The 17,378-nt window shown below is 37.5% G+C and overlaps 1 protein-coding gene across 1 annotated transcript; it reads right to left on the minus strand.

The window, feature by feature from the left end:
- Positions 1–7,285: 7,285 nt before the first annotated feature.
- LOC108678215 (facilitated trehalose transporter Tret1) lies at positions 7,286–15,600 on the minus strand. The gene is made up of 10 exons (XM_018166584.2): positions 15,037–15,600; positions 14,117–14,267; positions 13,422–13,584; positions 11,790–11,911; positions 11,231–11,368; positions 10,714–10,908; positions 10,305–10,402; positions 8,646–8,848; positions 7,892–8,063; positions 7,286–7,501 (listed from the first exon to the last, which is right to left on the minus strand). The coding sequence occupies exons 1-10, from the start codon at positions 15,595–15,597 to the stop codon at positions 7,286–7,288; spliced, it is 2,019 nt and encodes a 672-aa protein (XP_018022073.2). The 5' UTR covers positions 15,598–15,600.
- Positions 15,601–17,378: the final 1,778 nt, after the last annotated feature.

Consider the following 17,378-nt stretch of genomic DNA (forward strand, 5'->3'; position numbering starts at 1 on the left):
GAAGGTAGGGTTTCTGATGAACCTTACGTTATTATGTGAGCAAATAATGCACACAGAAATTTTTTATACGTTTTTTTTTTTTTGCAAAGTAATGTTCTTGTGACAATGATAATTGTTCCAATTTTAGTAATTTGGCTTTCTAATTAAGATCAACCAGCAATAGAAGCCTGATAATTATTGTGCGTATTTATTAATTAAAGGCTATTCGTATTTATTACTAAAGCATTTCTTTACCCTCTTAATTTTACCGAATGTCTGTACTTTTGCTCGAACTTTTTATGAAATATGTTAGGTATTTATTTTAAAATATTTAATTTTATTATTTTTTAGTATTTTTTAATATTTTAAAGTCTTTTTAAATTTCTGTGTTTTTTTCAGTGAAAAGTCTTGTAGCTTCCTAGGAAGCCGTAATTATTTTGGTACTTTTTTAATATTTGAATGTGACTAAACAACTGAAGGCAGGGCACAATTCCGATTCCCTCGATTGCATAGTTGCAATCTATATTCAACCGGTAATTTATTATCATTATCTGATCACTCCGCCACCCGAACAAAAAGATTTAGCAATTTGTGATCATTTGTGGCAATCGCCAAATATGGACTCGAGTTTTTCTAATGAACCCTACGTTATTTTCAACAAGAAATTTTTTCCGATGAACACTACGTTATTTTCAAAAAGAAAGTTATTCCGATGAACCCTACGTTATTTTCAACAAAAAATTTCTTCTGATGAACACTTCGTAGTTTTCAACATGAAAGTTTATCCGCTGAACCCTACGTTATTTACAAGAAGAAAGTTTTTCCTGATAAATTCTAAGTTATTTCTAACTAGGAAGGTTTTCTGATGAACCATACGTTATTTACAAAAAGAAGGTTTTTCTGATTAAACCTACGTTGGTTTCAGCAAGAAAGTTTTTCTGATGAACCCTACGTTATTTTCGTAAGGAAGGTTTTTCTGATGAACCCTACGTAATTTTCAACAACAAATTTTTTTGATGAACACTACGTTATTTTCAAAAAGAAAGTTTATCCGATGAACCCTACGTTATTTACAAGAAGAAAGTTTTTCTGATAAATCCTAAGTTATTTTCAACTAGGAAGGTTTTCTCATGAACCATACGTTATTTACAAAAAGAAGGTTTTTCTGATGAACCCAACGCTGGTTTTAACTAGAAAGTTTTCCTAATGAACCCTACGTTGCTAGGGACGCACTCAACAAAATGAATAAAGCCATCTTCATCCCTGCATTGTTCGGCCTTGTGATCGAATAGCTTCTTCCGTAGCCAGTGATAAAACAGTTTCTTTGGTGACTTTATTACAACTAAAATCATGGATAAGCACTGAATTCGTATGACGCTATAACTAAACCTGGACAAACACGAGACCGAGACTTCTTGGAAAACGGAAACTGAGACTGAGACTCCTTACGCATCCACGGCATTCACTATACTAACCCTGCTTACAAACTTCAGTCGAGGTCACGTCAAACTTACTCTAACAAAGAAATGAAAAAAACGTACAATCAGCTCAGTCCCTAACAACGTTATTTAAAAGAAGAAAGTTTTTCTGATGAACCATACGTTTCTTTCAAAAAGAAAGTATTTCCGATGAACCCTACGTTATTTTCAAAAGGAGGGGTTTTCTGATGAACCCTACGGTATTTTCAACATAAAATTTTTTCTGATGAACACTACGTTGGTTTCAACAAGAAAGCTTTTCTGACGTTATTTTGACGTAGACCCTACGTTATTTCAGCCAGAGTTCGGGTGTCGTAGGAGGACGCCACGCTTGCAACATGTGATGGAGCCCTCATTCTGAAAACAAAAGAGTGTCTTCGATTTTAGAGTGACTCATTCAGTGAAGCCAGTCTGCTCTAGGAAGGAGAGACTCACAGTTATCTATAAAAAAATGTTTACTTCATAATAATTATTGATGCTGTCCATAGCTTTTCCCTCATCAATATGTGAGATCATTTGCTCGACAGTTTCGCTTGTGTGTTAACGGCATCAAAAATGTTACTTCAAATAATCATCATTTTGAATAAATTTTCTTTAACAAAAGGAAACTAAGCTGCGCTATTGTACTAAAGACAAGATTACCAAAAATTCTCAATTATAAAGCTTAAATTAATTTTAGCCTGAATTTGTTTAAATTACCTAGAATTACTTAGAACGCTAGCCCGCCTATAAAGTACACGTTACAAAAGATTACTAGCTAATGTGGTCGTTATGAGAATAAATGCGCAAGTAATAATATCTCGGAAGTAGGCGATCTAACAAAAATAATTTTTTTAATTGCCTGCTAACATGCACGTCCCCCTTCTAGGTTCAGCTGAAGGCCAAGAGAACACTTTTTTTGAATCCTGCTCGGATGCTAAAAATCTTTCAAAAATGAAGTTTAAGTAACGATACTGTATTATATGATGAGACAATGGTGCAAACAAACTGTTCTTTGTTTGGTGTTATGGACAACAACCATAACATTGGTGTTATGGATGAGGAGCGAGCGCCGTGGTAGAGAGCTGTGGAGGGCCACATCAGCACAGGTGTCAGCTCACCGCCGCAAGTGCTCCGTTGACGTCATCGGTGGCCTTGCATTCCACAAAATTCGAGTATGTACATTAAAATTTTAGACGTCTCATAGTTGTAATGTTACTTAAAATTAGTTTTCAAGCAACTTATCTATTTTCGCAGGCCAAAAAATTCATTCGCACATCCTAAATTCATTAGCCCATCCTAAAACTTTTTTATGCTTCAATTCTCGTTTTTGCGTATTATTTAATTTCTGATTTTATGATCAAAACATAGTAACTCTTATTTGTATTTGTTGTAAAAAATCTTTTTAAAATTATCAATTCAAGGAAACACTTGTTTTTTTAATATGGATAAAAATTGTGTTTTTTATAAATATAAACTAGCATTAATTTGAAGGATCCCTGTTTTCATTGTACATAACCGAATTGTTAATTTTTAAGGAATTTATCGGTGATACATTTAGTGATGACAAAATGTTCCCGTGCTATCATCGTTTCAGTGAAACGCTAAATTACACTAGCTATATAAACTAAACTAAACATAAACTAAACTAGACAACATCGGTCAACCTAGTGGTATAACTTAAACTAAAGAGGCAATAGGCCTCGAATTACACGTGTAACAGGTGAGCTGGAGTGTACGTGTAACAGGTGCGCTGGAGTGTACGTGTAACAGGTGCGCTGGTGTGTACGTGTAACAGGTGCGCTGGAGTGTACGTGTAACAGGTGCGCTGGNGCATTCGTATTTCCAACCGATGGCTTCAAGCTGGCGCATGACAGCACTGTTCCTGTCTCTTATACACATCTAGATGTGTATAAGAGACAGAGTTCACTCCATCTGTTCCAGTTCACTTCATCTGTTCCAGTTCACTTCATCTGTTCCAGTTCACTTCATCTGTTCCAGTTCACTTCATCTGTTCCAATTCACTTCATCTGTTCCAGTTCACTTCATCTGATCCTGTTCGCTCCGTCGCTTCATGTTAATTAACCAACATTATATACAAGAATAATTTTTCTATTTCATTTTCCCACCTTGTTAACACTAAGCTTTGAATTTTATTTTTGTAAATATTTTTTGGATGAATTGTTTTGTGAATTTATTAGGGTGAATTGCAAATAAATATTAAGTTACCATGAATAATCAGTGTCAAATAGATAAGTAAAATGAGAATAAAATTATAATAAAGAATAAAATATAATTTATTAATATTTATTTATATAATTATAAATAAAGAATAAAACAGCATAAATGGCTAGGGCCTAAAAATCCATTCAATATTAAATAAATTAAGGAATGTATTTCGCGATCATGGAAGGAGCTCGGTTGACTTGAGTGATTTGCTGTCATAAATAATTAAACTATTTTCCATTAGTTTTATATTGTTAAATGTAAAATTAATTAGTAAAATGTCCATTGTTGTAATTAGGAAGCTAGTTAATTCATCGTACATATATTTTCGAAAACTTTTACAGTCACGGGGTGTTGAAATTACGTTCAATTGGGGTAGACAAACTCGAATAACCTGTAATCAGGAATTGTACATAATTTTTGTCGCCACATTAACATTCAAGTTAGATGGGAATTTTTCAGCTACATACGTATAAGCACCCTGACGTCAGATAGCGCGCACAGCTTGACAACTATCTTACCAGCGTTTGGGAACAAAGCGTTCTGTTAATATAACAATAGAAACTGTACTAATCGCTCTAGATATCCAAAATAATCATGGATCCTGTATAAGACGAAATTTCGATGTCTCGAGTACTCTTTGCGGCGATCAGCATTCGTCATTTCAGTCCAAGTAGCAGAAATTAATTATTAATGATACTCATGTCTCATTATCAACTTCATCTTTTCTCTCTTAAATACGCAGTAAGTTTAACCCAATCAATCCTGGTCTAGTTCATCATATTTTGTGCATCATTATTTCTCACTGTTTCCATCAGCGATCGTGCATCATCATTTCTCGTTTTCCCTTTAGCGATTGTGCATAATCATTTCTGGCTGTTCCCATCAGCGATCGTGCATCATCATTTCTCACTTTTCCCTTTAGTGATTGTGCATCATCATTTCTCGCTGTTCCCATCAGCGATCGTGCATCATGATTTCTCGCTTTCCCTTTAGCGATTGCGCATCATCATTTCTCGCTTTCCCTTTAGCGATCGTGCATCATGATTTCTCGCTTTCCCTTTAGCGATTGCGCATCATCATTTCTCGCTTTCCCTTTAGCGATTGCGCATCATCATTTCTCGCTTTTCCCTTTAGCGTTTGCTATTCACACGATCGTTACTTCTTCGACGTGTTACTCACACGAGGACATAAGCGATGAGTGACACGTCGCTTAGGCTCTCGGACAAATATTTGTACAGTTCTATCTTAAAATGTTATTTTTGAATATTATTACTGCTAAATTTTCGAACAGAATGTAATGAGCAATTTCAACCATCTTGAATGTAATGATCTTTCGTGCCGAGGTTCAATAAAGATTTCTCACTTAACACAATTACTTTAATTCAAACGAAAAGTAAACACTTAAATTACGAACATTGAAGTCAATTAACGTGAATATAGATTTAAAGAATACTTTCAGAGCACAGAACTGTTTCTTCTTTCATATGCTATGGCAGCACATATAGTTCCACACAACACAGTAGTACCTAGAGTCCGACATGCACGAACACTGAATATTCAAGATATCCCAGCTTATTTTGATCTTCTATCCGGGTTGACTTTTCCCTACATGAACAAAATAAAATTTACAATCAGTCGGATAATTTCCCTACTAGATTTCTTACATAGTATCAACAAATTGATAATAAATACAATATTGATACATATCGACAGTAGAATATCTTCACAACTCTAGAATATTACACATACCTCTGCAGTTGTTTGAATTCACAAAATAGTTCTTGCTTTTGTCCCTCAACAAATCTGCTCTGAATTCGTACGCTGCTACAGGATGGTCAACACCTTAAATTATCCTACGTTCCACACATAAGTTACTATTGTTCTTATTCTCCCTATGTTTCCCGAAGTACTCCTGAATATTAAGCTAACATTGATCACTGTTCCCTACAAATTCTGGTAAAAGATTGACTTCCCACCTCATTTTACTTTTATTAGAAATGCTCACATAGTAAATAAATGTTAACGAATCTAGATTTTGTAGCAGATATTATATCGGTGACTCAAGGATTGCAAAACTTGAATTATTTTCTTCTTTTTCGAGTGAGGTTTTAATTTTCTGAGAAGAATTGGAGAGACCGAATTGTCGTATCCTTTGTTTTATTATCCTTTATTATCTTTACATAATAAATGCGGACTGTCCCATGAAGTAGTTTACCAGCTGAAGAAAAAAACACCCAGAAAAATTATTGACTCATATCGTCTATATACTGACACACTTTCTTACCCACATTGCGAACAGAGAGCGCATGTAGCACTGATGCCTGATACTTTTATGCCTGGTCAAACTGAGTCAAGACGACCCACACAAGAGATAAAACTTCATTGCTATTTGGAGTCACTTTTATGCTCGTGAATGCAAGCCGCCCTTTTTTTATTCTAGCGACTTCCATACAGTGAACTAGAAGCCTACGGAAATAGTTTTTTTATAAAACTAATACATATACAGTGTCACGCAGAAGTATTGGATGCATTACAGTTTTCTTCATATCTCAAGTTAAAGTGCGATATTTTTCTAATATTCGTTCAGTATATTGCTAATTGTACTAGAAACGTTATATAGAAAGGAGATTTAAAAGTAAGCATTTTATAGATTTATTCAACAAAATAGGAAAATTAACTCGCTAAACTGCTTCAATATATTATATATACGCGACCGCCCAGCCTGTCGAGGCAGTAAAATCATCGTCATAACAAACAAAGACATGAATGCTGTGAAATTATTTTGGCTAAGATATTTCGCAAAAATTAATATCTAATTTAATGTATCGTTGGCTGAAGCAACATTCAATACATGTTATTTGAACCAGAGATGCTGGTGGAAATATCATTAGCTTGCCTAAAGGCATGTATTGTACAACATGTATTGAATGTTATTTCAGCCAACGATACATTAAATTAGATATTAATTTTTGAGGAATATCTTAGCCAAAATAATTTCACAGCATTCATGTCTTCCCAGTCGTATTTATGATGCGATCTGTAATACGAGTCTACCTTTTATCTAAACCTTGCCCTTGAAGATTACTTATCCGGCATGGTAACAAATATTGTTTAAAAGTTTTCAACGAATCGCCTGATTTTTAGAAAAAAATAATTCGCCTTAATTGAATCGCATTATTTTTAGAACAAAAATAGGGCGATACTACGCATGCTTTCCGGGAATATTTATTAATATACTTTATTTACTTATATCATTTTTAGAAATTAAACAATTTTCCAAACAGAAAAAAGTTAGCGCATATTTATAATTTATTATTTAAAAGTTTATCGATATTCGTGAAACGGATAGCTCGCTTATTGTGACGAGTTATTCATAATAAAAATCGGATAAATGTAAGGAACCATGACAGTGTACATAGAAACTGTCCCTTGAACAACTTAACTCTTCCCTCTGTCGCCTCAGTATTGCATTTCTACAAGAAAATGGGAACCAAATGCAGCACAACAGGCATATGGCATCGAAATAACGTTGATTAAACGTTGTTTCAGCAAACATGCGCATAACAACGTTTTTCAACGTCATTTGCCTACTGGGATGTCACTTCAGCCGATGTTCTGGCCTAGCGTCTCCCTGATGCAGAAGAAGCTAAGAGGCAGCGAGAGGAGGCAGGAGGGACTGCAGAGCACCAGCAGACCTCAAGAGGCAGCGAGAGGAGGCAGGAGGCGCTGCAGAGCACCAGCAGACCGAGGTGGGTGATGGTTGCCCTCATGGGGGAGTAGAGCTGCAGCTGTATCACCCGCATCGCTGCCGCCATCATAAAACAGATGCTGGACGCCTGTCACTCATTAATAAGAAAGGCTAGTTAGATATCAAGCATTGGAATTGATCATAGATTATTTTTTGGTTGGATTTTTGAGCATCAATTTTTTCAGGAGTGAAGGGAGTTAGAGAAAATTTTTAACATTGGCTTATACAAAACATTACCTTTGCTCTGAAAGTATATTCAATGATTATAGATTATTAACTAATTTGTTTTATTTCGAACGTCTTAAATACGCTATAAGATATCGATTTAATAGTTCTTAATTCGGATGCGCTGATATAGTGAATTGGGCAAAAGTTTCTTTACCATGAAAGTGAGTGATGGAAACTGATATTTACTTAACTATCTAAGAATATAAATAACGGAGCTTGACCAGGAAACTCCCATTAGAATAAAACTAACCTGCGGTCTGATGGCCGTGGGGAAATATTCTGATGAGAGAATATTAGGGATGTTCTGGAGGCCAAAGCTGCACGACATCTGGGCGAACGTGAGGCACAAGAGAGGCACCCACCCGTGGGCTGGGGCCTCCCTGTCTTCTAGTGCCTGTGAGGCTTTTGTGAGGACTTCTGATCTGCACATACCACAACATACATTACTTTCATTCTGTTTCTGTTTTAATATTGTAAGTAGTAATAGTAATGTAATAAGTAATAAAGTAAGGAATATTGATAAGTAGTGCCAGGTTAAAAATTATGTAATGAACAGCGATTTCAAAAATCGGAAATTAGTAGCAAATTTACTTTTATGTAGTTGATAAAAATCAATAACCTGGCGCTTTAATATTAGAGAAAAACTACGCGGTCCGCGGTTAACCATGAGCGAAGGGTTCCACAGTTGCTCCGGCGCTCGTCACAAAATCTTAATTTAAGCCTAATGCATCAACAATTATCTTAATTCCGTCAATAAATTTGTCAAAATTTACTATCAATGATTGTCAAATATTTAAACTAAACTTACTTTTACATTTCATTTATTATTTGATTAATACATCAGATGAAAGCAGTCAAGCTGAAATTAAGTTTTTTCATTTTACACATAGATGAGGTATTAGAACCAGGTCGGCCCATATCATTTTTGTTATTACTTAATAACGAATTTAAGTCCTGAAATTTTCTTGAAAACATTCATCTCTCTTGTGAATGTATTGCCTCACTCAGTAATATTGCCCTCGAGAGTGAGGGAAGAACTGTTTCGGTAGCCTCCAAGTGGAGGGTAGAAGGCCCCGGCTGTAGGGAAGAGGTGCACGTAGACCGCAAGTGCCCCCAAAGACAGCCCCGTCATCCCCTGCGACAGCAACATCTCCCCACGACGCCCCAGCCTCCGTACGGACAACATCGCTAGCACCACGCCAAATATCTGCACATACAACGACTGTTCTGTTAGTAAAAGTTTTGCAAACGGTTTACTAATTGTTTTATCTACGCCCAATCTGCTCATTGAAGAACCGTTCATATATAATTTGGTTTTTAAAGGTTTACTATGTGTTCTATTCGTTTCAAACACCTGCACATTGAACAACCATTCCGTTATTAAAAGTTTTCAGAAAGTTTGCTATTTGTACTATCCGCTCCGAGCACCCTCACATGAAACAGCCGTTAGAATAATAAAGGTTTGCAAGAAGTTTGCCAGTTGTTCTATCCACAACAAACAACTTTTACGGTTTAAATCTACGTCAAGATGTTGCTTATGTCTATTGACAGCCATACTCAGACTATTGGCAAGTTCGAACCGTAAAAACAGGGGAGGTGATTAACTTGTCTGCCAAAAGATTTTGCTTGACGAGTGCAAACAGCTAGGTGAATAACACCTGAAAATTTTGTAAGAGTCTCCTGTTATGGTTAGGCTGAAACCGTACTTTCACATATAGTTGAAAGTGTGTAACTCCGTCAGCTAAACATTCTCTATCAAGCTAAACCCACAAATTACATACTAGAAATTGGCCGCTATGTGCAGTAGTTAGGCCGTTATGTGTATCTACATGAGTTTTGTTGGTACACAACCTGGGCTGGAGAAAGTAAATATTATCTGTCATTTGACTGCATTCGTATTTCCAACCGATGGCTTCAAGCTGGCGCATGACAGCACTGTTCCATGCTCTAAATATTCACTCGGATATGAAAAAAAATCATTCGCTCATTATTCGGTTCTCTGAGTGGTTGCCACATTTAGCATTAATGTTGAACAATATGAACTCTGCTTCGTAACTTTAGGAAAACTATTTCCAGTCCATATGATGTGGTGATGTTGGTTGTAAACTATGCTGACCAAAACTGTAAGACTGCAAACTATGCTGACCAAATCTGTCAGACTGTAAACTATGCAGGGCAAAACTGTCAGACTGTAAACTATGCGGACCAAAACTGTCAGACTGCAAACTATGTTGACCAAAACTGTCAGACTACAAACTATACTGACCAAAACTGTCTGACTGCGAACTATGCTGACAGAAACTGTCAGACTGCAAACTATGCTGACCAAAACTGTCAGACTGCAAACTATGCTGACCAAAACTGTCAGACTGCAAATTATGCTGACAGAAACTGTCAGACTGTAAACTATGCTGGCCAAAACTGTCAGACTGTAAGCTCAGAATTTACAGAATAACTGAAGACTCAAGTAATGAATGCTTCACGTTCACAATTCACAAGCACAATTCATAGTTATGACTCAAGAAACGAAATGCACAGTAACTGTACACAGTAACACATGAGCAGAGTGAATGTCACCGGGCCAATCTAGGTCAGGATGGCACACACAGGATAAAAAGGAAAACGCTACATTGACAAAGTATAGTTTATTTGGCTGAGAGTACCTGCGCGGACTGCACGATGATGGTGCCGGTGGTGAGATCGATTGTGCTGCCTGAGTCCTGTAGAAATCGAGCTGTTTGCACAGTAAACAAGGCATACCCTGAAAAAAATTACATATTACTACTTCTTTGTTCTTAAATTTGCATATAAATTCATCGATTTGTATCGATCGGCGAGCTATATATTGATTACATGAGTACGAAGCAATCTTGTAGATATTATAGTTAGCTGTAGTTGAAAATATTAAAGACACCATGAATAATTTTTTTTAATATCTGCTCATAGATGTTGATAAAATTCTAGATTTTTATAATTGGCCATTTTTCTTTGGGTCTTCATTAATGGCGCAATGTCAGTCCTGTAGTTGAACAAAATTAACTAGATACAACGTGGTCTAGTAGTCTCAAGTACCTGAAGACACTTGAATTAGGAAGAGCGCAAAAACAATAGCGAGATTTTTGATGACGTCACTGCGGAACAGCGCTTCTGACAGCTTGACGTTCTGGAAAGTTTCGTTGAGACGTTCGTAGCTGTCGATCTCAGCGTCGACGTCGGAGCCTCGCACTCTCAGGCGCAGCAATATCTCGCGTGCTAGTGTTTTGTTACCTTTAAGAAAATACTCTTGATAAGTTTTTTGGAGAGAAGAATCGCATCTTTTCTGGCACATTCTGAGGCTATTCTCAAGTAAATGTGTCAAAAAAATAATCTTTGCGAAAAGAGTGAAATGAAAATGGTGAAAATTTCCTGTTGCTGTTTAACTCTTCAATACTTTTTTTAAAAGAGGAATCAGAAATTTTTCTTGTTAAATTCTGAGGGTTTATGAGCGGCCTTAAAGCACCACTCATCTTAAGAAGTTTTGGAGAAAGAATAACAATTTTCTGGAAGACGTTGATATGCAGAAGGTGAAAAGGATGACGAAGAAAATTACCTTGGATGACGAGGGCCGACGGGCTGGGTGGCATGCAGAAGGTGGCGAAGACGATGAAGATGGCAGGATAGACGCAGTTTACGAGCGCCACGCCATAGTACCGCAGCCAGTACGCCGGCATCACGCTCAGTGACTGTCCTGCGACACACCGACCGAAGGATGTTGTGACTTATACGTAGGAACTTATGAACTGAGGTGAAAATATTAAGTTGTATCAATACATGAAGTTGAATGAATGTATGAATTCAAATAAATATATGAACTCGTAAGAATGTATGATTTCATATGAATGAAATCAGAAGAAGGATAGGAAGTTGAATGTTAGAGCCATTGTTCGAACACTCAAATGTATGCATCTTTCAAGCACGTACCTACGTAATATTTTCCTACTTTTTAAACCAATAATTTAATTTGTTTGAAATATTGGCAGAAAACATGGGACATAAAAAAGGTAATTAGAAGTTAAAAACGGTAATTAGAAGTAAAAAACGATAATTAGAAGGCAAAATAAGGTAATTCGAAGGCAAGCCGCTAGTCCTGGAATATTCAGACCAGTCACCCAGGAAGAGGGATATCGAGGCGACGAGAGTGAGGGGACCCCGCGTGACGTCATCAGCGATTTCCACGACATACGCCAGACTCGTCGCGCACACCCCTCCGTTAACGGCGCCGTTCAGAACCCTGGCCAAATGGGACTTTAATTAATTAATTATTATAATGTAATTAAACAATTTAATATTCATTATTTCATTATTAAATTATTTACTTGCTCGTTAATAATATGGTAATTGCATAATTTATTATGCAATTATTTTATACTGCGATAACTTTTTGATCCATAATTATATTAAAAAAAATTTAATATCAATTATTTCATCATTAGGCAATTTATTTGATCAGTAATTCTGTTATAATCATATAATTTACTAGACCGTAAAAATTGCGCCCACTAAATCAGCGTTAATTAATCTCTAGCATTAAACTTTAGAATTAAATCTTCAGACATGAATTTTTTACCTAAATTTTGAATTTCTCTCTCTCGAATCGCGGCAAAATGTGACTTCAATTTAAACGCCTCGAACCTAAAGGACAAATCGTATGCACAGAAATCTGTAATTCAGCTTAACCGATCTTAGGAACGATAACCTCAGAGAAATAAATTGTTATTATATGTTCAATTGTCTCTTGAATTGTACCGGCAATTCAATTTCACGATTTTTTTGTTCTAATCAAGGATATCATCTATAAGCTTTGAACTTACGATCGCCATTCATTCATTCACTAAAAAAACTTTTATGACCTCTAGCAAAGTTTTAAGTCAAGGAAACTTGCACTTGATATTTACACAAACACTTATTTCATTATATAAAATCATTTCTATTGAGATATAACCGTGAGAGTTTTCAATTAAATAATTGGCATTTCAATATGCAATAGACAGAAAGCAATATGACAACGAACTTCAGACTTCTGTATGATAACTCTCTTCGCACAAACAACACTCTTTACACTTCTGTATGACAACAGACTTCACACTGCTGTATAACAACACTCTTCACACTCCCATCACAAGACACTTCAACTCTTATATGACATAACCTCAAGGCAGTGGCCATGCGACAATTTTATCAACTCATGTGCTTTTCTATTAAAAACGCCACATGGCAATGTTTATAAGGAAATTTAGTAACACATAGACATTTCTAATGAAAAACATATGACTTGGCTTTAAGACAATTGTATTAACACACTTCATTTATTAATATAAAAAACATTACATTACAATGTCTATAATTAAGACAATTTTAGCATCACACCAATACACACATTTCTGTCTCAGCACCACATAATTTTAGATACACATTATTTATGTGAATGGCGCATATTTATAATAATATAACTCAGTACTCACTGCAATGAGTGACAGAGAGCGCATTTTCTCGTTGACGAAAATGTTAAGTCACGGACAGACAGACGGACAGACGGCCATGACGAGCACAATAGCGCCTTTTTTCCATAAATAAGAAGATGCGCTAATTAAATCGACCACATGAAGGTATGGTCAATACAAGTTATTAACTCGCACACTATTGAATAAAAACACCACATGAGAAGGCTATAAAACAATCCTTGCAATATTCATATTAAAACACCACATGACGATTGCTATAAATATCACTGGACCCCACACCTCATGACGAGCACCACCCAAGTGGTGGGGGCGGCAGCGACCCCCAGCCATGACACGACCCCCAGCAGCATGACCAACCGCAGCGTGGTGAGCTTGCCTAGCCGGCGGTTGAGAGCAGCGCTTACGGCGATACCCACAAATGCACCTGCGCTGGTCAGACTGCCTGCGTGGGAAGCAGGGAAATTTTTATATCAAACAAGGAACACATTTACACAGAAACTAATTAACCCTCTACCGCCTGACATGAGTAACCGGAGCAATAATGTCACACAAGCCAGCCCAAAAAAGATACATTCTAGTGAGCGCAAAATGACTTGCAACGATGGTTGCCGCAACGTACGAGAACTTTAGTAAAATGTTCTCTGTTGCGTACAAACGTCCTCAGGTTGCTACACTCAATAGTTTACGCATAACTTAAGTTGAAAGTCATGTTCCCGGAGAGTGACATACGGTTGTAGTTGTAAAGGGTTAACTTGAGTTACACGATAGCACAGATACCTACTAAAATTTTAATTTTGAGAAAACGTGCTCATAAATACGATAAATGAGAAATGATAAAAGTTAAAAAGATACAACGATAAAAATTGTACGTGAATTCGAAACATGGTATGATAATTGAATATATATTATAATACTCATTTTATATTTCCCATATATCACTATATTTATACACATCTTATCTTAATCCTACTCACCTATCAGATCCTTCTCGATGTCGGTAAATGCCATGGCTGCGCCGTAAATGTTCGTCCCTTCCTCTTGTACGTCTGGGATGATGACAGATGGAAACGCCACCGCCGATCCTGCTACCATCGTCGTAAACGCCGTCATGATTGTTAGAGCCACCTGCAAACGTCGTCATAAATGTCAAAACAACTTACAAACGTCGTCATGAATGTCCAAACCACCTGCAAACGTTGTCATGAACGTCAAAACCACCTACAAATGTCGTCATAAATGTCAAAACCACTTACAAACGTCATCATGAACGCCAAACTCACATGCAAACGTCGTCATGAACGTCAAAACCACCTACAAACGTCGTCATAAATGTCAAAACCACTTACAAACATTGTCATGAACGTCAAACCCACATCCACATGTAAACGTCGTCATAAATGTCAAAACCACTTACAAACGTCGTCATGAACGTCAAACCCACATCCACATGCAAACGTCGTCATAAATGTCAAAACCACCTACAAACGTCGTCATGAACGTCAAACCCACATGCAAACGTCGTCATATATGTCAAAACCACCTACAAACGTCGTCATGAACGTCAAACCCATATGCAAACGTCGTCATAAATGTCAAAGTCACCTGCAAACGTCGTCATGAACGTCAAAGCCACCTGCAAACGTCATCATGAACGTCAAAGCCACCTGCAAACGCCATAATGATTGTAAAAGCCCTCTGAAAACGTCGTCATGAACGTCAAAACCACCTGCCAAACGTCGTCATGAACGTCAAAACCACCTGCCAAACGTCGTCATGAACGTCAAAACCACCTGCAAACGTCGTCATAATTGATAAAACCACCTTCCAAACGTCCTCATTAACGTTAGAATATTAACGTAACTATATGCGTCATTCTTTATTATTCGCATCCAACCTGGTACGGCCTGCCGCTGAGTCGCTTCGTCGTCACATCAGCGACATTCTCTTCACTTGCTCCTGACGTGTCCTGGGTCTTCTTTGTCCCGAGAGGCCAGTTTGTCGTTAACTTGGAGACCGACATAGCGTATGGGACCGAGGAAGAACTTTCACAAAAACCAACGGATGTTTTCTCGTCATTTTGGAATTTTGTATTGAACACCCCCCAATAGCCTCTGGAAACGAAACATTCACAATTCCTTATCTGATGATTTCCGTTGTCGAAGTTGTCTGTCTTTTCACGAGATCCGAGGTTACCTTGAATTGAGTTTAAATTTATACGAGCCGTGTTGTCCAGGTTGTCTTCAAGGTTACGCTCATCAAAATATTTTTGTTTGTCCAGCAAACGTTTGATTGGATTTATTTTTGCATTCGGTTTTGTTTTTGCAGCGATTGTATTTCCAGCAGAGTCTCTTCTGCAGTACAGGGAGTTCTGGAGCGACAGGGAGACATCACGCGGGTGCATGGAGTTCTGAGGGCGCATGGAGTTCTGAGGGCACATGGAGTTCTGTGGGCGCATGGAGTTCTGAGGGCGCATGGAGTTCTGAGGGCGCATGAGGGTGCATGGAGTTCTGAGAGCGCATGGAGTTCTGAGGGCGCATGGAGTTCTGAGGGCGCATAGCATTCTGAGGGCGCATGGAGTTCTGAGGGCGCATGAAGTTCTGAGGGCGCATGGAGTTCTGAGGGCGCATAGCATTCTGAGGGCGCATAGCATTCTGAGGGCACATGGAGTTCTGAGGGCGCATGGAGTTCTGAGGGCGCATGAAGTTCTGAGGGCGCATGGAGTTGGTTCTTGATGCGAGCGCCTGCCTCTGGTCTCTTCGATAGCGTCCATCGGTCTTTCGGTCATCGGCAGAAATAACGGAAGAACAGTTTTCATTTCGGTAATGTTTGTTGCCACGCTTCGAACCTTTGTTTTTCAATGAATATGAAACGGAAGGATCAATTTTTATTATCGGATTATTAGAAGAGGACGTTTTTTCGCCATTGTATAAACCTGCTGACAGATCTCTGATGCTCCCGTTGCTTGCCGCCATTTGCAATAAGAAGTTGTAATGAAAACAATCTATTAATTCACTCAGTCTTTGTTTTTCTATATCTAAGCTTACTTAAAGAAATAAAATTGATGGGTTTTGACCACTATCTTGCTTTTTTAGTTTATTGGAACCAGGAAGTTATTGCTGTTCTATACTTGAAATGCTCAGTGCACACTTAGATCAGACGTAAGATGAATGTCTCGAGTAAGAAGTTAGCAGCCAAATGGTGGGTATATCGACAAGTGGTTGGTAGGCAGATAGTTAGTGGAAATGACATGCAAGTGTCAGGAGACATTTTGCTTTCAAGACTGATAAGCTCAACTGATAATAATGACCTTGGATTGAATCTAAACGGCCGGGATGTGTGTTTCCTTTGAGTATTTGTTAATAGATTAAAATCTTGGATTAACTTCTGAGGACGACCTTTTTTCTGGAACGAAAATAACTTATAGTTTCTTCACTACACATTAATAGATTAAAATATGTGAATAACTATCCAGGTTGATTTCAAATACTATAGTAATTGGCGTTTTAATAACTTATGTATTATCAATATTAAGTAGGTTTATGATCATGGCTCCTGGGTGCCTAAATAGCGACTTTATACGAGACAATCTATAACTGGTCAGTCTGGACCACGAGAGGACTGGGCCCTAAACTAAAGTTAACTAAACTTCTTGACTAAAGAAAGCCCTTTTTTAATAGCCAAAGAAGTTTGTCGTGGCTTGTTATACATTGCACAAGCTTCATTTGCCTTTTCTGTGCTTCTTTTTAATTTCAAGTATTGCCGATTACTCTAACATATTGGAATGTGCTGCATTGATGTCTTTTATTTTATTGTCAGGTGCAGCTGACAACGCTGAAAATGAATAAATTCTAATGAATAAGTTCGATGCAATCTGCATAGGATAAAGTTGAAAATGAAACAAAATAAATATCTTAGTTTTTGTATTTAAAAATGAGTTCGCCATTCCGAGAAAGCTGTGCCCTCCGTATTTTAGGGATAGCTTGCGTTTGATTACGCGCAATATTTACGTATCGCCTGGTGTGAAGAAATTAAACCATTAATGCATTGTAGTGATTGTACGTGTGGGAATTCCGTTACGGGTTCTGCTGTCGGACGGACGGTGACGCAGTATAGACCCCTACATAGCCCTTGCCCACAATTCAATATCTATTCCTTTCCGCTCGTAATCACGCTAGAGGGCATATTAGCCTGTGTGAATTAAAACAATAACTGAAGTACTTTTGTTTTTATTGACCT

This window comes from Hyalella azteca, unplaced genomic scaffold (genome assembly GCF_000764305.2).
Source record: "Hyalella azteca isolate HAZT.00-mixed unplaced genomic scaffold, Hazt_2.0.2 contig7276, whole genome shotgun sequence".
Classification (NCBI taxonomy): Eukaryota; Metazoa; Arthropoda; class Malacostraca; order Amphipoda; family Hyalellidae; genus Hyalella; species Hyalella azteca.

What these genes read in the sequence shown, in the direction of transcription:
- LOC108678215 (XM_018166584.2), bottom strand. Translation starts at nt 15,597, where the DNA reads ATGCGCCCACAGAACTCCATGTGCCCTCAGAACTCCATGCGCCCTCAG. An exon ending in TCAGCGGCAGGCCGTACCAG is followed by an intron (nt 14,268 to 15,036) that starts GTTGGATGCGAA and finishes CGACGTTTGCAG; the next exon opens with GTGGCTCTAACAATCATGAC. An exon ending in GTCGGCCCTCGTCATCCAAG is followed by an intron (nt 10,909 to 11,230) that starts GTAATTTTCTTC and finishes ATTTTCTTAAAG; the next exon opens with GTAACAAAACACTAGCACGC.